Here is a 21,596-nt window from a genome sequence, read left to right as displayed (position 1 = left end):
GAGTATGAAATCTAACCCAGCATTTTCTGTTTTTCAAAAATGTTTAGGAGATGGTTTTGCAGACTTCAAGTCTTCTGGAGGAGATGATGGGTTCACAGACTTTAAAACTGCTGACAGTATATCTCCCCTAGATACTCCATTGAGAGAAACCCAATCAACTCTCTCATTTCCCATTGGGCCTCCTCAACAGAAATCACCAACTCAGTTAAAGCCATCATCGGATCTTGATTCCTTCACTTCTGTAAGAGTTCATGCCTTCCCAAAAACATTTCATACATCCAAGCCTGTATCATTACCTGTGCCGTCACTTTCATTATCATCTCCATCACCATTGTTATCGGCATCCTCATATATCCCTGTTTCAGTTGCTACTGCTAAAAATTCCTCTCTACTTGATGATTTTGGAGACTTTACACTCTTTGGGCCATCAACCAACACTACGGTTAGTGGTCAAAATGACTTTGCTGATTTCATGACAAGTAATATCAGTTCTGTTGGACAAAATCCTGATGCTTTCAAGCCGGAATCCAGCACAGTTGACTTAATACTATCTACTACTGTTACCCAAAATAATCAACCTACATCCTCTGCACCCGTTAACAAATATGAATTATTTGAGCAACTTTCTCTGGAAACGATATCTTCCACAGGGTTTGATGAACCTAAAGATACTACCAATGTCACAAAAAACAATGACTTTACTTTACAGTATGACAAATTCAACACTGCAGAGAACAGTTCAGAGAAATCATTTGTGGATAAGTTTGCCGCTCTAAAACAAGCCAAAGAGGACTCTTTGTCCATTAAATCCTTGGATCTTCCTTCCATTGGTGGCAGCAGCTTTGGGAAAGAAGACTCTGAAGATGCTCTTTCCATCCAGTTTGACATGAAGTTGCCAGATATGGGCGAGGAATTGAAGCATGTTATGTCTGATAGTTCTCTGGATTTGCCAACGGTTAGTGGTCAGCATCCACCTGCTGCAGGTGAGGAATTGGTTAGATTACTTTGGTAAAGATGAGATAGGTCTAGAAAATTATATAATAAATGTTTGTGAGCTTGCAGTGTTACTTTTTCAGCTTTATTTTTGTGGAATACGATGAAGGATTTATTTTTTGCAATGGTTTAATATAACTCCTTTGATTATTTACTTAGCATGTTGTATTTGTGAGTTTACAATGCAGATTGCATCACAGGGTACAATTATTATATAGCTTAAAGGAGGATTATACTTTATAAGTGTTATTTATTTTCTCTTTTTTCCCATATATGGCCTGTGCATATAATTAATTCTGCACAGTACTAATTGTTATAAAGTTGTGTGAAAAGTTCTATTTTTTTTTACCTCGGCTGTAGTAAAATGAAATGTCAGCCTTAGATACCAATGACAAGGTGTCCCCTGTCACCAATTGTAAAAATGTAAATGGAATACAATATCTGCTATTGACGTCACTGCAATGGCGGCCCTAATCTTTATGAAAATCTTATCAATCTGTGAAGTAATGGTTCCAATGGCTAAATTGTATACTTATTTAAAGCAGCAATCCCATTATAAGCTGTGGTAGGCGATCAGAATAATTTTGATATTTACTGTTTTTTCTTGGTTTGCTTATTCAGGCTCTCTTATGATTTATAATTGTGCACAGGGTCATGGACTACCAATGCAACCGCAGTCCTATATTGTACCTTATGTAATGCGCTTTCTTTGCTGTGTAAAACCTCCCCTTTACCTTCACATGACATGCGGAAAGCTGTAAGCTTGCGTCTGCGTTACTGGCAGCCATACTTTGTTCCCTCCATAGAGATTTTGTAAAAGAAATAATGATTTGTAGATGGACAGCTAAGAAAAATGATCAGATGTGTGCTTTAAAGGTTTTCGTTTTTGTTTTATTTTTTCCCTTTAAAAGAGCAAGCTATGTGGGATTGTTGCTCTTATATCGTGGAGCAGTATGTACAACTGTGTTGTATCTCATAGCAGCCCAAGAAAATGAAAAATAGCAGTACTTATTGAGCAGTGAGCCTCTACACATACCTTTTTATATTACCAATAAGTAAATATATGCGAACCAGAATTTCAAATGAAATATCACAAATCTATTTTGAAGTACAAATTATGATATGGCTACTTAATGTATATAAAACGATTAAAAGTAAAAAAATAAATAAAAATTGCATAAAACACATCAGACCAGACATTAAATCACTATTGAATTGTCCATATAGATCATCTAAAGTAAAAACAGTGCATATATTTGTGTATCTCTTAATACCTAGAGGAGGCACCTCCTATGTCTATCGCATGAATATCACCTGAAAAAAACCCAACAACTTTAGATTTAAAAACTCTTGTGTTTAATAATAACTTTAATAATATTGCCACACAAGATGGGTTAAAATGTAACCCATGGTAACCAACTGGAATCTGTCACTTTTCAAGTGTATTTTATCCAACATCATATTGTGTACATTGAACCATGTTCTTAAATAAGGCTCTGTGTTCTAAATACAGTTTCAACAAAATATCTTTTAGAAATGTGAGAACCTTTTTGTTTTTTTTTCTTCAAAAAACTTTAATGAATGTTTCAGCATAACTTTTCATGTCAAAAGAAAAGTAATTTAATTTAAAAACACTATACATTACCTTTTGCTGCTATATGGCAATTCAAGTACAAATGTTTGAATTAAGGTTCCCTGCCTATTGGAAGGCAAACTGCGTAATCAATAGATAGTACCTTTAAAAAGCGATCAAATGAAAAAAAATCAGATTTGGTTCATTCTTGTTTCTATAGCATAAATCACTGCGGCAAGCTACTTGGCAATTATTGTTTTTTTTCTTGAGGTTTCTTTTAATGGTATATGGTTCTGGACTACAATGGCAACTGGGCAAAGAGGATTTGATGTAATGAGCATAGAGGATTTGACAAAACACTCTGAGCTCTGTCTGTGCTGTGACATCCTCCCTGCTGTCATTACATGTCATGCTGAGTTATAAGCCTGCACAGACTCTGTCTGGCAGGTATTTTAGTTTGGCAAGCAGAGGGATTTTGAAAAGGAGATAATGACTGATAGCAGGCTAGATGAGAAAAGTGACAGATGCTTGCGTGAAAGTTCTTTAAAGTGCTGTTTAAATAAAAATATATTTTCTATATGGCATTGCTTTCTTACTTTGCACAACCTAGCCATAGACCCACATTGTTTACAGACTGTTGGTCTTTCCAATTAGTCAGTTATCTGTAATTGAAAATCCTTTTCTAAAATGTCACTAGTAGTGACATTATGCAGTGTTTTTTTCTCCTGCTACTATTCAGGAAATCGTAAATTTTTTGTTTTGCACGATGGTGATCTCCTGTTATTGGGTTACTTGTATTTTTGAAAAGCATTGTATTGTTTTTGCTTTAGTTTGTCACACTCTTTGCACTTCATATAGCACAATTAAGTATTACCTGTATTTGTGGTTTTTGTGTGTTCTCCTGTGTTTTGGGAGGCAGGAACTTCCTGATCCCAAATGCCAAAAGGTAATGTGCACATTCATGTGCCTGTTATGGAGTATCTACCCTTCACTATTTATATATTATATTATTTTTATTCATATATTTATATTATATATTATTTATACAGTGCCACTTTCCCTTCCTCGAACCCATTAGTATACAGTGTTATGTAATGTACGTTATTGCTTTGAGTCAAATGCAGCATTTATTACACTTCTTTAGTTGGATGTTGGTTTAGTCAGATGTGGGTTTGATATGCCGGCCTAGACTTGACTGCCACAAGGAGAATAGAAAGGCCCCTTTTACATCCTCACACCATCAAAGCCCTATCATTTAATTTTTAGTTGTATTTGCGAAAAATCAAACAGCCTTTAAACATCTTGTACACTCTACACACTTGTACTAAGGATCATGCTTAAACGTTTATGTATGTTTTAGTATTTTGTTTCTTGAATGTAGTACACTTGAATTTCCAATTATCTTATTTGCCTTCTCAAGAGTTAATATTTATTATGTTACTTATATATGGATTAATGCACCTCCTGCTGTAAGAATACAATATTAGATGTCACAGAATAGTTCTGTGACCATGTAAAAACTTCTGCGAAGAGGGCTGTATACAAATCACAGAAATTTGAGGTGACTTCCAGTATCTGTAATATAGTAAAGTATGCATTATTCTTTATATTAGGCAAATTTTCCTACTGAGCAATGCAGGAATGTGATTAGAACTCGCATACAGTGTTATTTTTTTATTTTAACAGAAAATGTATTATTAACATTACTAGTGTATTATATGCTTATTACCTCCTGGAGTCTTAACATTTTACTGTTTTACTGTTGAAAGTTGTCTAGTGTCTGATCTGCGCGCCCATTTACACCATGCTTTCCTCTGTAGCTTTAACCTGATTTTGTTGATCATGATTCATTTCTTTTTGCACACTTATTTTACTGTTCCATGCTTGCCAATTTTTTTTCTCCATGGTGCTTTTTTGTTTTCGGTTACCATGTCAACCATTTTTTGTCTTTGGTGCCTTTGGCTACTCATAGTGTCTGTTTTTTATTTGTTTGTGTTATCCTATGTTGGATTTACTTGGTTGATGTATTAATGAATTATGATCTATGATATGCATCTATTATTTTTTTGCATTGTATTAGACTCGATTCCACGGGCAAAATATACCTATATAGGTGGAAATACCATTGATATGTATTGTATTTAAGTAGCATTTTTATTTGTTTTATTTATTTAATAATCTGTATTGTGTCTGTGGGTGTGCCAACACTATTTGTCGTTTTTTTTTTATTCTGTTGAAGGAAAAAGGCACTTTCTGTAATTTTGCAGCTTTGTCTTGTTCACCCTAGTTTTTTGTGGATTAAAAGACTGAATATTGGTGAATTTTGTTCACTATAAACTGACAGTATGGTGTTGGTGGAGTCATGATTCCCCATTACTTTCATAATTTATTTCACTTCAACTGTGTGTATTTTTTTCTGGTTTATAAATAAATTGCAATAGATATTACGCTACCTGGAGTGTTCTGCTGGTGTTTTTATTTGTCCTGCTACATCAGTATAAATATAATGAAAAATGTCCTAAAGTCAGTATCTGGCTATTGGCCACATTAGCCAGCTTCCAGAAACTAGTGTCAGTATTGCATAATGGTCAGCACTATCCATTTAGGCTGGCTCATACTGTCCTTATCTCAGGACCAAAGAGGTAGGCCAAAAGCTTACTGTTAGCATCTACATTTTCGGGGTACATTCAGGAATGCTTAGTAAGTATGCCCATTCACTGGCTCTTTAAATATACTTACATGACGGGCTTTTAAAGTCTGCATCATCTTGTCTAATATTACTTTTTTACCAACAGAACTAACTTGTAACTAACCTAGGAAAATTTTCAATTAAACTTAGCGCACCGTTTGCCCGAATCTGGCACTTTTCGCACGTATGCACACTCCCGTTATTCACGCTATACTATTGTAAAAGATGTGATGCGGGGTTCATGTGAAAATTCTCCATGCTGTTAGTGGCGAAAACTACTGGTGAATATGGGGAAAACTGCCTGCACCCAAAAAAAAAGTTTAACTAATACTGAGTAACAGTATAGAAGCCTGTTGAGGGACATAATGAACATGTCAAATGGCTATCATATTCATTTCTCTGTAACAGTGAAAAAATTACAGCTTTAATTGTTGGAAAGAATCAATGCTGTAGTTAAACTGGGGGTACATTAAAATAGGTGCAAGTATATTTGTGTGTCATAAAACTGCATTTTTAAAAAATTATAAAAATACTCCTGTCACATGTAGTGTTAATTCTAGCACCCCTCCCCTATGACAACCCATGCAGTTCTTCTTTCCTGCCTGGGGTTTCGCTCTTTGCTCTAGTTCTTCTTGCATACTCTGGTCTGTATCTGTACAACTTGTTGCACCAGCTGCGTGTGCTGGATGCACCAGAACGGAGAGTGACACCCAAGACAGGAAAGAGGAACTGCATGGGTTGAGACAGTTGGAGGGTGTTAGAATGAACAGTAACTTGCACCTGCAATACTAAAAGCACCTGTCCCATCCACAGGTTCCCCCCCCCCCCATAAAAAAAAAAAATACCAAAGCCACTACTTTAAGGCCATTTTCCAACACTTTTCACCCTCAATATTACATGTCATTATTGACCCGAATTAAACTAAGTAAATAATTCTTATTGCCTAATTAGTCATTAAAGGGGGTGTCCAAGGGATTCTGAACCAAGTCCCCACATTTTTAGCCCAAAATTGGGGTTTTGCACAACTCTTCACCTGCTCTGAGATGGTGACAACTTTTTTTGCAGCTTTTGACTATGGATAATTCGCAGCTAATAAGATAGCGCAATATGCATTTCGTGCGAAGAGTTAGCACCGATGAAAACGTTTCACCCAAATGCGACTAATTGGATACGACTTAGTGTAGTTAGTTTATATTAATAACAAAACAAAAAAAAGTTTGGAGTCCAAATAGCAGTATTTTACAGTTTAGTATTTTTACATTATGAAGGTGATATACAACAGGTATGAAGTCCCTTATCCAGAAAACTGTTATCTAAAAAGCTCAGGGAACCTGAATGATATAAAATGTAATCAATAATCACCATACACTTCTCCTTACTGTCGCTGTGAAACTATTAAATGAGAAGTGCAATGCCAGGGACAGTAATGGGTAAAGATGGGAATAGCCAGAAATCATTTAGGCGCCAACATTCTACTCAAATCCCATAACTGTGCTACCGAATATTCACATTTTAAACAGTACCTTGAATTTTAGTATAGAACAAATCTATGCACTTTGTATTTTTAAAATACGGATGCTTCTAAATGTGTGCGTTTCTAGTGCACTCCTGGTCAGTCTGACTGTACTTTTCTACTAGGTTACATGTGTTAGAGATAGAAAACTTTTATGGTGCAACAAGTAACATATCTACTACTGCCATACAGACACATTAAAGTGTACTTGTACGTTGAATGATGGTTTTCTTCTAGGAAGGAAAATGCTAGCATTCATTTCACTCTGGCCCACATACACCAACGATGGATTGTCTTTTTCCTGCGACCCGGCATATCTAGATCGGTGAAATTCAACATGTTGGATTTCACTTATTTGTCGATCACGATCAAAATATGATTATGATTTGCAAATCGGTGAAATTTATCATGCATTATTGTACCGATCCTCTGACGGATCGTGGAACATCGATGGCCGCCGGTTGGCATTTTCGATCCTATTGCAGGATCCGGCAATCCGGCAGATAGTGTATGGGGGCCTTATGTCACTTTTAAGGTATGGAGTTGAAGTAAAGGGAAAAGCAATCCTCTCACACAAGAGTTATGTACCGCTGAAGACGCTGCATGCAATGTTTCCTGGTATTAATTGCTGGCTGGAATAGCTCCCATGTGACACCATCCTTGGGAAAGAGGATGTTTTAATGCACAGTCATGTAATAGAAGGCATGTCTTAATCTCCATCCCCCTAAACCCAATCAATAGGAATTGATGTCATAATTTTCCCATTAAAAGTGTTGGCATGTGTGAATATGCTACAACCTGTGGGCTTGTGATCATTCTTTATGCCTGTAATTGTACCTATTTGTCATCCTAACAAATTTGGAGGTGCATGTCCACTTTTTGATCTGTGGAACAGCCCTTGTTAAATCAACATTCAAATATTATTTTGAAATGCAACCTACTGACACTTTCTTAACACTTAGTTTAATCAATTAAGTTTATCCAATTTTCTTCTAACCTGGTAGGAACCGAAATTGCAACTCTTGGGTTGTCCGATTTTAAGAAGTCCCAAAAACCTCCTGGATTTTTTTTCTCTCTTGGTCATTTTCTCATGACAGTGTGACACCTTTGGCATACTTCCCAACTCTCCCTCATTGTCAGGGAGACTCCCGAAATAGTAGCAATCTCCCTGAATAGTCCAGCAATCTCCCTGATTGTATCTTAGCCCTATTATGTACCTGTTATATACATTCAAATGGTATCATTAGTATAATTTCCCTGCATTGATTATATGGCACAATGATCCCTATGGCTACATGCATTTACTGTAATGTATTAGTGTGTTTTCATCAACAAGTAGATCTTACTAACTGCTTTGGGGCTCATTTACATTTGGATGTAAGGTAATGTTATGACGAACCTCTCAGATGTAGCTGTACACGTCCACTTTACAGCTACGCTCATAGGTGTTGCTTTCACAATCTCCCTGAAATGCTTTTTCAAAAGTAGGCACCATTGGGTGTGTTGCAAAGTCCCAGGAGCTTGTATTGGGTATTTTTTAAATGAAGGGGCTGGTTAGACAATGGTTACTAAGCCATGTTTTCCCCTATACTCCCTGCTCTCTATGCTCATAAATCTGGTTAGGTCCCCTCTCAAACAGTCCCCACTTTACCATCTTAACTAAGGATTTGGCTTTCTTGATGAAGTAAACCTCCTACGTTTAACCTTTTATCAGCATTTGTGAAGTCAAGTTCAGCTGTGTATTACTTCCCGTGGGACCTGCAAGAGTTTGTGTGTGGGAGTTGAAGGTTTGGGAGTCCTGACCTGAATCCTATGCAGCACACATGTCACTTGGCTAACAATAACAAAAGTAGTATCCCTGGCAGACATGTTTGCAGTAAGGAAAAAGACATAAAAAGTACCTCAATGCATACTCAAAGTATAATTTGGTGTCATTTTAAAGCACGTTGCATTAACTCGTTACAGGGGAAAACACTTGGTTTGTTTAACAACTTCCAGGCACCCTTTGCTGGATAATCCTTTTATCACCAGGTGCTGGTACTGGGGAAGTAATTAGCATTCCCTTTATATCTGAAGAAAGGATCCTTCTGCTGTGTACAGTACAAGTCACTGGTTAGTCCCAAACCAAACTAGTCCTTGTAGTTCTACGAACAATAGCATTTGGTTGCAATTCTATGAACTTCTAGCATCTTTTGACGCATACATTACTATGGATAAAAATCATACCGAAATGACAGTGGTTATGTGACATTAGGCATGGTAGTCCCATTCTTATATTCCATAAGAAGAATCCTACCAAACCTCTAACATTTAATATAATGTCCATTACCAGAAGCTAAATTAAATAATGACGTGTACACTTAATGCAAGCTTTTTGCAAGGTAAACATTTTCTCAACTATATACATAAAATGTATTTATTGTATATACACAAATTGATGCCTGGAACTTTTCATTAGCGAGGTGCAGGTGTGCACTATTTTATAACAACCAATCAGCAACCTACTCTACATGGGAACTCTGATTTGTGTTCTTTTTTTCTTTTATATGAAAACGATTAAAGTACCTCTTATATAATTGTTCATTTTAGGCCAGAGGTTGACAAGTTCCCACATGAGTGCCATTTCTGGCAGTTCTAAGTGGCACATTTTAGGGTTGGAAGATTTACTAGCTAGAGTCAATATGGAAGTTCCAGACTTAAATTTAGGATTCAGTATTGTAGAATTAAGAGTCATTTATTTACTCATTTACAGATTGCAAACAATACCAATAAGCCTAAACCGTCTGTTTTACCTGTTAGCTAGGTTGGTGTTGCCATATCCCACCTACTCTTTGATCCTAATGATTCCACTACTACACTCCCCACTCTCACCTGTTGTATTATTGCATGCTGGAAGTCAGTCTGTTTTCAAATCCGTGGCAACACTGCTAAGTGACTTGTGTCCTCTTATGATAGTTAGTCATGGTTTTGTGTCAAACTGTGTGTTTTGTTGTGGTTAGTAGTACACAAATACAATGTTTTTGTTCTAAGAAGCAAAAAAAAGTGATGTTTGTGCCAAAACTCTCGGACCAATCGCTAAGCTTTAATCTGTCTTAAATGTATGTCTGTAGAACTGGCGTGCTGAGCGTGAGTGCCTTTTTTATTATTATTATTATTATTATTTACAGATAAACCGTATTAAACAATGTAGTAATTGGTTGTAGAAAAAACCTTTTTGAATGATTTATATGGTGGTGATTGTTATAATATTGCCTGTATCCTACAATCGGGTTCTTCTTTGTCATTTTGCATGTAGATGATTTTAAAGGCACGAATGACAACAATTGCTCCCTACTAAGCAGTTTGACAATTTGTGACTGGTCAGAGAAGGACACCGTAAATACGAACAAAAAACAGCCCAACTTTTTTTTTAGCCCAGATTACAGTGTTGGCTCCTCTACAACTGTGTTCTCAAAGAAAGAGACTTCTTTTGGAAGTACTGAAAACCTCACTATGACAACCATATCAAAAGTAACTACATTTTCTAGTGACATCCATGCACCAGAGGACCCTTGTATTGCAAGCTCAAAAGGGCACATTGAAAAAGCTAATGACACATTGGTGAGTGGTCTTGACGATATTTGTTCGCTTGCTTTGGGAAATAGTGCTGAAACCCATGATATTTCAGCCAGTAATGTTACTCATGAGCTAAGAAATACTGATGATTTTGGAGAATTCCAGAGTGAAAAGCCCAAAATAAGTAAATTTGACTTTCTACTGGCCAGTTCTCAAGGGAAAATGAAATCAAGTGAAGAAATGATTAAGACAGAGCTTGAAACTTTGGATCTTTGTGCTCAAGGTGAGTGTTATATCCATACTTGGGGTCTTTGTTTATTATACATAATTATTTCTGATGTTTCTTGTACCCTGTTAAGTTATATCATTGACAGATATAAATAAGACAATACTTTTAACTTTTATCTTCTTGTGTGTTTGCGCCATAAGACTGGCAGATCGAATTTACTCTGTAATTTTTTCTTTTTTCCTACTATGGTTTTTGTTTCTCCAGTGTTCAGATTAAATTGCAGGCAAACTATTGTTATGTTTTAGGGTATAATTGTAAAACGAGTGACATACAGTATATGGGTTTAACACATTTAACTGAACAGCTGTGAAAAAAATAGTGGTAAAAAGGTGGTGTGTGAATAAAGGCCAAATGAGCTAAAAGTAGTTGTGTGTCCCCCGTTTTCATATTGCAAATAATAAGAAGAAACAACAAGAAAATTATCACTGCATTGATTTATGAAAAATCGGTATGAGAAATTATAAGTGTGTGTGTGTGTATATATATTATAAAGAGAGAGAGCAACAATGGATGGCGGCACTCAGCTTCTTGGTAAAACAATGTAACTTTATTGCTCCAGCAGCGTTTTGGGCCACATGATTATGGACATGGGGCCCGAAACACCATTGGAGCAATAAAGTTACATTGTTTTACCAAGATGCTGAGTGCCGCCATCCATCGTTTCTCTATACACTGGAGCAAGCAGGTTCCTAGGAAGGTACCGGAGCAAGTAAAGAGCATTTTATCAGTAAGTGCCGGCAATCTGTGTGACTGTAAGTATGTGTGTGCGTGTGTGTGTGTATGTGTGTATATATATATATATATATATATATATATATATATATTAGGGATGTGCAGGCTCGGATAGGTTCGAGTTTGCACGTGGAGTTCGGATTTTTCCCTCCAAAAAAACGGAACTCAGAACGAGGCAAAACGTCATCTTACATGGACGAACATCATCATTCCTGGTCTTTTGTCCAGGAATGATGATGTTCGTCCATGTAAGATGACGTTTTGCCTCGTTCTGAGTTCCGTTTTTTTTGGAGGGAAAAATCCGAACTCCACGTGCAAACTCGAACCTATCCGAGCCTGCACATCCCTAATATATATATATATAATGTGTGTGTATATCTTATTTGAAAAACTGATTGCTTCCTACAATGTGATATCAAGGAGTCTTTAATAATTAGTAGAAAAGTAAGTAACATTGAATTTCAATATGTACTAACATTTTTAAGGATTTGCTTACAAACCATTTGTAGCATAATTTCAGCTACTGTCTGCTGCTGCTGGTAATAATATTATCTTATTTTAGACACTGAGGGGTATTCAATAAGGGGGAATCCGAATCTGCGTGGCAGCCGCCGCGGTTTACGGCAGCGGGATCTTGCTCAATAGTTTTTGCTTACCCCATAGGGTAGCGAGCACTTTTGTGCGAATTGGGCATTTGGCTGGCCAAATGCCGACAATTGAATTCCCCCCATTGAGTATATATGTTTTATGGATGTATTCATATTGAAGTAAATGTTTGTGATTTATTTTTGAAGCCTCCTTGTTGTCACATGGTAAGAAGCGATCAGTTTAAAATTTTTAGGTATTCATAAATTATTTCACAAATTTATAATTTCTTATTCCGATTTTTCATAAATCGGAGCAATTATAACTTTCTTGTTTTTGGATAATTTATATTCGTATATTTTTCCTTTTTTGAGGTATTGCAGTTTACGTCAACATCACTTGCATCTACAGATATGTCCTTTTACACCTAACGTCTATATACCATACGTCGCGAGAGGTCTGGTGAGACTGAGATCCTCTGAGAAGAGTAGCGTACCTCCGTTTACATTTGTGTCTGATTTGCGTCGCAGATGCAGCAAAACACCACTCTTAGTGTGCTAGATACACCGGGCTGTGACTATAACTGCACAGAACTTCGTTTCAAACACGTACAAAAGTCACAGATGAAGCACAATGGAATTTGGCATGAGAAAAAGCTGTGGCCGCTGCAACGGCTTCGGCTATAGATTCAGACTCAGTCGCACACAGATATACAAATGTCACACATAAAATTGATCAGTGTAATCTAGCAAATTAGTTTTGTTGCGAATAAAGTGCAAATTTTGAGCGAGATAGGAAATTGGCGTAGCTATATGGGAAATATTGGCTATTGGCAGGTATGTTTTTGTGACCCATGCAACTGAATGCTTTCAAATAAGTACACCACCTTGAAAGTGATCACCTCATGCAGTATTTTTATATTATTATTATTATTGTAAATAATAATACCCAGTTGCCCATGGGCTACACTTGACCTACCATGATTCCTCCTGTAAGCACATTGCGGTTTTCAACATTGAAACTTCCATTGTTATCCAAAAGTTTCACTGGCTGCTCTCACTTCACTCTTAAATAGGCACAGCATTTTAATATTGATGCAAACAGTTGCTTTGAGAACCACTGTTCGTAGAATAACTATGGTTTACACCACCATAGTTTTACTGTATTAAAGCCTCCATAAAATTGTAGTGGCTTCCTTTCAGTAGCATCTCCACCCTAGCTGGGACATGCAACTCCCCTGCAGCAATGGAGATCCAGATCTCATGATGAATAGACACACTTTTTTTCTAAGCTAGGCTAGAGAATCAGGAGGCAAAAACTAAATACATAGCGGGGGCAATGGTTTGGGGTTACAGAGGTATAAATTTATTATTACCAGTTATTTATTTATATAGCACACACATTTTCTGCAGCGCTTTACAGAGAATAGTTGGCCATTCACATCAGTCCCTACCCCAGTGGAGCTTACAATCTATATTTCCTACCACATGCCCACACACACACACACACACACTAGGGTTCTTTAATAAAAATATATTATAAACCTTCTATAGTTTTGTCCACTTCAGTGAAATTGTTGTAAATTTTATGCATTTTTATACCAGTCACCCAATTTCTATAATTGCATCAATACAATTGCCATTTTTAAATTAATTTCCTTTATTTTGCAGTCTATAAGCGCTGCCTCAGGTGTGGTACAAAATGTAAATTTTCAGGATGCGACATTCAGAATGTCAATATGTTCTGTATGTCGACATGGACTGGTGGTCGTCTTGTCAAATGTCAATATTAACATAATGTAAAAATAGATCATGGTGCTAAACAACTAATGGGTTATAATAATAATAAAATTCCTCACCTGCGGCAAATCTAAATGACCACTTTGCCAATAGGTCTAAGGAATGGACCTAAGCAACTATAAAAGATAGATTGCACCAGTGAGGAATTATTGTGAAACATAATATAATCTGTTTATAGAGAGAATTAATAAAAATAGCTTCTCTTATAAAACATATATGTATTATGATTAACATACACATATATACATATCAAAATACTGTATAAAATAGATAGAATTGATTTCAATCTGCGGATTATCCATTAAATGTTTCATACAAAAATATAGCTGGTAATGCATAACATATACAGTAGGTATAGTTCTAGAATATAGAAGGTGATGGCACACTTTTTTTTTTCAGTCAGGACATTATTTCTTGTCTTAGTCCTCTTTGGTTCTGTATTAACCTATGTGACTTATGTTTCCACAGGATCCCATAAGAGAAGCCTTAGCCTTGGGGATAAAGAAATCAATCGCACTCCACCTGCTGTAGAACAAGTATTCAGAGACCGATCTAACACTGTTACTGAGAAACCCACCTTACCTGTAATTAGGGACAAGTACAAAGATCTCACAGGGGAAGTTGAGGTAATGATTGAATAAAGTTTACTTATTCTGCAGATAAGCAATTTTGAATGGGATCTTATGCAGGATTCTGCAGTTCCCCACGGTGTTTTGATATTGTGACTATTATTTATTTTTTAATTTCTACTTTATGTGAACAAGTCCATGTTCTTCCCAGAAAATGTTGGCAATATCATTTGAAAGACTCTTGTAGATATTGCCCTCTTGCGTCCAGCAATGCACGGTGAGGCACAATGCACATCTGTACTCTGTCTACCCCCTCTACATCGTTCCCGCAGTTCAAACTGTGCCCTGCCTATTAAAGACGGAGGAGGGACCTCTGTTAGTCTGTCTGTCACAGTAAGGTAAGCACAGCACAACTCTGATTTTGTCAATCAAACCCCTAGAGCAGGATAGTGCTGGGTGGAGCACCTGTGAATTCTTCATTGGGAGAGCACTACAAGTAGCAGACAATGCTTTTGAAGTGGGTGCTGTATTTTGGTCATGAATTAAAAAGTGTCACACACAAAAATGATCTCATGTTATAAGTATTGTTAACCTTGAAGTGGGATTTTAGTTCTGAGCGATGTGCACAGAGTGCTTTCAGAATGAAGGCATTCCAAGATCAGTATCTAGTCCTGTTTCCTCATGTCCCTTAGACATTATCTTACCTACTAACTGGTAATGTGAGTAGATTGACATTAAATTCCTCTCTTACTATGATAAAATGTGACAACAAGACGTACACTGACGTTTGCAGTTTACATGTTGCTGGTGCCACACTGCAAAATGACCCATGGGTGACAGAGATTTCCTAGCCTCTTTCTCTCATCTGCGGTGGTCGGCTTGCGTGACCCCATAAGCCACTTAGTCGGCCACTCACAGATTATCTGATGCTGAATTGTACTACGCAGCTGGGATAAGTAATGCATGCAGGAGGAGTGATGCCTCCTGCTGCATTACCGTAATTGCAAGGACGGAATTGCAAACCTGCTTGCGTGCAGCTTTGCAATTCCGTCCTAAGCTGAATCAGGCCCTAAGTCTATTCTAATGCACCAAATTGGTTTCAAAAGAAATTTACTATTAAAGAATTGGCTGCGTAATCAACCTGAGTTAAATAGATGTGGATACTAAGCGCAGATCTATTTAACTCAAATTTTCCCTTGGAGTAAGGACATCTCCTGTAGCTAGCTGCTCCCGCCACCTGGGGGTCCCCCCCTTTTTGAGCGCTTATCACAAATCACATTTGTGCGTAATCATCATCACATGTAGTCTCATAAAAAAAAGATATTACATTTATTACTTCTAGAATACGCAACAATGCAAGTAAAAAAAAAAATGAAACGCCATAAGATGCAAAGTCTCACTGAATAACTACTTATGATCTAATACTCAAAGTATTTTGCATTAAATCTAGATAATATATGTAATGCTTTCCTTGGCGTGGAATAGAATAGTAGAATAGGGAATCACACCAGTGATGGTATATGGACGCGTAAATGTATCTCACAGTGTTCTAAAAGGGAATTCTTCAGCAAATGCAATAGATATATTGTTGCAAGCTAACACACACAATTAGACCCAGGTAGATTTAGTTTTAGCTCTCAGACCTCTGCTTCGTAATAGAGCTAGTAGGCTTGTAAGGCCAGCTTGTTGGAGAGCTGACCCCAGTCTGGTAGCCGGCTGCACTTACAGTGGAGATCAGCTGATTTTGCAGCCATGCGACTCCCTTACACCGACAGTGTGTGGCCAGGAGGTGCTGGTAACAAAATAGCGTTCCGGTGGGTCTGTAGCAGCCAGTGGAGGCAGGGCCATACCTAGGGGTCCGGGTGCCCTGGCAACGTGCAGGACTTGACACCCCCACCATCATCCATATAATAATTTTTACTTATAACTTGGCCATTTGTACTGTATATGGCATATTACAATGGATTTAGTGGTCCTAAGGGAAAAATGAGGAGGATGAGCCTCTGTATTAACAGTGGCAGGAGGGTAGTGGTATTGGGCAGGAAGGTTGGAAAACAGGGACTGTGGAGGCGTAGTATAGTAGGATAGGGGGAGAAGAGGGGGGGAGCAAATTATAAATTCAAATTCAGTAAAGAGGGAGCATTACCTTGTGGAGTCCATCAACTCCAAGCAACATGAAGGCAGTGCTGCACCAAGCAGTCCTATGCACAGTATTGCTTTGGAGGCAGAACTAGTCCGCTGTAGTTAAGGTCTTGGCTGGAGGTGATGCAAGTAAATTGCTCAACACGTTTCTGTGCAGAAGGCATCTTCTTCAGGAGCATAATTTCGGCATGGTGGAAATCCATATATAAAAGAAATTTAAGTTGATTGTTTAGCCTCCAATCACCTGTGATAAAATGTGTCTTATCGCAATACAAAAATTGTATTGAATTCTAGAAGAGTATCCTTTAAAACATAATATTCTTTTCCATGCCAAATATATTTATCTGTATAAAAAAAAGTTTATTTTTAATAACTGGAAAGGACATTTGTTTTATAAATTATAATAGATATTGTAATCTAACAAACTATTTTTGGCCTGCATATATACAAGTTGTTGTGCAAATATTTCAGTAATTCACCAGCAGTAAAAGAACAACCAAATAAATGCTAATATATTTTTAATATGAGAGAAAAAAATATACATATTCTACAAAAATGACAAGCATTACACGTCTTTTGTATAAATGCATGCAGTACAAAAAATAGTTGAAGAGTACAGGTTGAGTCTCCCATATCCAAAATACTTAGGATCAGGGGTATTTTGTATATATATCGTAATATTCCGTATTTTGGAACACACAATGCATTTATGTTTCATATATACCTTATACACAGAGCCTGAAGGTAATTTTATACAATAGTTTTAATAATTTTGTGCTGTAAACAAAGTTTGTGTACATTGAACCATCAAAAAGCAAAGATTTCACTATCTCAGACATGCTAACAAAAATTCTGTATTTGGAATATTCTGTATTTTAGAATATTCCGTATTTTGGAATATTTGGATATGGGAGACTCAACCTGTATTACATATATTAATGAAAAATATACCCATCCAAGTATTTTTATGAAGCTGAGGACAGCCCAGAGATAACTTCGATATACATGTCAAAGTACCATCTCTACAGTCTCGTTGAGTCCCTCCTATACAAAATTTGTTTCTTCCAAGCAGTAAAAAGTATTTGTCCCTCCATTATTTCATTTGTGGATCCTTCTGATTTAAATTGGTATGAAAAAGTCTAATGGATTTTCAGTTTGAGCCAGTGCCTGAAGCTTCTCTCAGATCAATGACAGTAAGGGGCAAATTCAATTGTGTGGATGCCGCCGGGACCCGTTCAGGTGGCTTCCATGCAATAATGTCACAAGGCAATTTTCCTACTGGCAGATACCTGCTCCTTAAAGTAGTATTTCTAGTGGTCATTACCTCTGCAAACTTGGTGAGTTGCGAGCGCGATTGGGCAAAGAACCCTTTTTGAATATATTTGAAGACAAAGCAGTCATGAGAGCTAATCCATCTTCCCTGCCAAAAGTTGCATCATCAGTTCATATTAATCAAGAGATTGTATTGCCCTTCTTTTTGTCACAACCACTGAATGAAAGATATTGCATTCTCTAAAGCTACAGTATTTATTTATCCATGACAAGAGTCCAATTGTTTGTGCTTCTGATGGGATCTCAGAAAGGTCATGCCCCTTCCAAACAGACTATTTCAAGACTGATACGAAAATGAATCATACATACTTAGAGGAAAAATGGTACAGGTTGAGTCTCCATATCCAAAATGCTTGGGACCAGGGGTATTTTGGATATCGGAATATTCCATATTTTGGAATAATTGCATACCATAATGAGATATCTTGAGAATGGGACCCAAATCTAAACACAGAATGCATTTATGTGTTATATACACCTTATACACACAGCCTACAGGTCATTTTATACAATATTTTTAATAATTGTGTGCATAAAAAAAAGTTTGTGTACATACATGAAATTACTTTGTTTCATATACACCTTATACACAGAGCCTAAAGGTTATTTTATACTGTATTTTAATAATTTTGTGCTTTTAACAAAGTTTGTGTACCTTGAACCATCAGAAAGCAAAGGTTTCACTATCTCAGTCATGCTAAAAATATTCCGTATTTCGGAATATTTGGATATGGGAGACTCAGCCTGTACTACAGATGCTACGAGAGCACTCTATGAAACTATAGGGGGAATTTAATTGCTAGCGCCTGCTACTAAGGTGGCGAGCAGAAATGTGTGTTTAAGTCCGTGGTTTGGGCACCCAAACTCCTAACCAGGACTTTAGACTGGTTCCAGGTCTAATTGGGCGCGACAAACGCAATAATTAATAGGCACCCAAAAACATTTGAATTATTACATTGGGCGCCCATTACTTAGGAGCTATTGAAAAGGTTTTTTTTGTTGCGCTATGTGGCAACGTCTTGGCTCATGAAGGCTCCTGTCTCAGTAATGGAACCCTGCAAAGCAGGAGGCTGGACATCGATCTGTACTTTTATAAGTCATCAGTTGGCTTTTCTATCTTTTACTGCCTCTCTGTTAGTGACACATATTCCTATGCAAAGCAACTTTAATAAATGTGCAATATTCAGTATATGTGGCTTAGTATTCTCCCCACCCCCTACCACCTCCTCCTGTAGTTTGCTTTGGTACATCCCATTTTAATGGCTAATAAGGATATTGAAGAAGAAAGCTATGGGTTATACTCACTGGATAATTATTTTTCTATGAAATACTCTATGGCAGTTCAATCTTCCTACCCATGTTGTCTCTGAGATTTATGTTTGTTTAGAGAGAGCTTGGGAAGGCACTCACAGGCACTGGTGAAGAGGAGGATCTCCTATTTATACCATCAGGAAGTGTCTGTCTTAACCAATTACAGTGGCTTTCATGGAGTATTGCAAAGAAAAGGAATGATCAGCGAGTATAGGGGCTGACTCATAGTTGGAAGTTATTGTTATATTTACACAGTTGGATGGGTTTATTTTAGACTGGGCATGTGCCAGAGCTGCAGTGCGCATGTCCAGTTATGGTGTTGCGGTTCCGGTAGCAGTGCCCTGGACGCCACAGCCTGATTGACACGCTGCTGCCGTTTAGGAGGAGGGACTGGGTTGCGATGGGCTGCATTACTGAAAACGAGGTGTCTTGGCCCCAATTTCGAGGTGTGCCAAGGCCACTGTCTGATTCTTCTGAAGCAGATTTACTGGCCTCGGCAATGGAGAGGAGGTGGCGATCCAGAGTAGTTTTAGGCTCACTCGGATGGCCGATGATGTGATTGATGATCGCAAAGGTGATCTTCAGACATAGCGCTTGGATCTAAGTTGCCGGCAGTCTGCGTCTTTTGACTTCAGACGCCACCTGTGGCTTTAGCATATTTTAGCACAGCCGATGTGTTCAGAGAGGCAGCTCCTGTGCCTTTAGCGTACATGTCGGGCCCATAATATGCAGTTATTTGAAATAACTATCTGAACCATTTTTGGGGTAATATTGTTAAGTTTCACTAATTAGGTCAAAGAATCTGTTGTGAATGGTTACTTAGAATAGCAACTGAGGGCCTGATTCAGAGTTGTATGCTGTAGCACAGACGCTGCTTTTTTCTATGCAGCGAGTGTGCTACAACATGCAAAATCCGCAGGAGGCGCCCTATGTAATAAGACTCCAAATGCCAGCTTCTCTATCCAATGCTGCGTCCGAAGATGAAGCCATCAGATCAACTGCTTGACCATCGGACATCTGTGTAACTTTCAGGTTACTCAGGATGTCCGGGGAAATCACGCTGCCTGGGCCAATGAAGCCACTGGGTTTGGTTGACACCCACCCTCCCCACCGTTTTCTTAGACGCTCTGGGTTGTCTCCAACCGGCTGCAGTATTTCAACAATGGTGTGGCTTAAGGGGCACTGTGGTCGTCGTCTTTGCAGGCACACATCTGCACATTCTTAGAACACTCTGATTCAGGCCCTGAGTGCTACCAAGATTGGCTGCCTCACCCTCTGCATATATATGAAGTTCTTTGAGTCCTATTGGGAGAAATGCACTTTATAAATAAAGAATTATTATTGGGCAAATTGTGTTTTCTAGTTTATTTTATGTGACACTTTTTAAAATTTATTTTTACTTAATTTTTAAAAGTCCTTTTTGTCATGAATTTAGCTAGGGTGCACTGTTGTTTAAATATTATTCTCTTTTAAACAGACACAGACAAATGGCACACATGGCAAAACAAATAGTGAAATCTGTTTTGGGCATGAAAGAGTTAAAAAGTACTTGCATGCTGATAATCAGCCATACTTTCCTGATAACTTAAATGTAGTGATACTCAGCACGGTTTGTGGTTCCCCGCTGTAAGCTGTCATTCAGTGTTTTTACCACATTCCCATGCGCCAGTTTCTACAGCCACCTTACGCTGTCCCTGCAGTGGTCCGTCAGTATGTCTAGTGAGATGTATAAAAACAAAGTATTCTTTCAATGAGATGCAATAGTGCTAATACATTTTATGCAGACGGCCTATTTAAGGTTGAAAAATAGAAATGATACTTTTTGCCTTCTCATGAGATATGTGTCTAATTATTTGTTCCTTTATATTAGGAAAGTGAAAGGTATGCATATGAATGGCAACGTTGTCTGGAAAGTGCACTTCAAGTAAGTATATTACCTTACACTTTGTGTCTTAAACTCATTGTTTCATATTTGCATGTTGAGATAATTCTCTTAATGTGTGTTCTTGGCATCAAAATATTGTACAGTGGATGTAGACTTTGTTACCTTACAAGTCAGTATGTCCATCCCTTTTCACTGCAGTAAATGGCACCTTAAAATCAGTTTAGCAAGTAAAATGTGCTTTGCATGCATTCTTGCCTAAAGGCCCCCATACACCTGCACGATTTCGGGCCAATTGCCTGATTTTCAACCAATCATAAGATGGATCTTGTCAAAATCGTGTCTTTTTTTTAGTAACATACAATCCGATGCGCACTCCCGCACCTCCTAGAATCGGATCTTTTTTTTTTTTTTAATTAAGTGCTTTTTTATTGATTTTCAAAAAAGAAAACAACAACAAATAGACAAACATAAAACAAACATAAGACAAAATAAAAGGATGTAGGACTAGCATATCATTGATGTCACATTACAATGAGCAAACAGACTAGCATATAACACTTATATACAACAATTGTCCATATATATATATATATATATATATATATATATATTCTTTCCCTTCTCGCATG

At 37.5% G+C, this 21,596-nt stretch overlaps 1 protein-coding gene across 3 annotated transcripts in view; it reads left to right on the top strand.

The window, feature by feature from the left end:
• Nucleotides 1-21,596, top strand: part of SYNRG (synergin gamma) — a 125,679-nt gene that overhangs the window by 66,378 nt on the left and 37,705 nt on the right. For 2 of the 3 annotated variants that reach the window (XM_088455968.1, XM_088455967.1), the window contains exons 12-15: nucleotides 48-983; nucleotides 10,064-10,606; nucleotides 14,197-14,354; nucleotides 20,953-21,006. In XM_088455968.1, coding sequence (XP_088312094.1) covers nucleotides 48-983; nucleotides 10,064-10,606; nucleotides 14,197-14,354; nucleotides 20,953-21,006 — 1,691 coding nt within the window. Of the gene's footprint in view, nucleotides 1-47; nucleotides 984-10,063; nucleotides 10,607-14,196; nucleotides 14,355-14,508; nucleotides 14,696-20,952; nucleotides 21,007-21,596 lie in introns of all 3 variants that reach the window. The other variant, XR_015872459.1, reaches the window with a different exon arrangement.

This window comes from Taudactylus pleione, unplaced genomic scaffold (assembly GCF_031769625.1).
Source record: "Taudactylus pleione unplaced genomic scaffold, aTauple2 ptg000682l, whole genome shotgun sequence".
In the NCBI taxonomy this organism is placed as follows: Eukaryota; Metazoa; Chordata; class Amphibia; order Anura; family Myobatrachidae; genus Taudactylus; species Taudactylus pleione.
The sequence above is the reverse complement of the archived record's forward strand: the minus strand, read 5'-3'. Positions and strand labels throughout refer to the sequence as shown.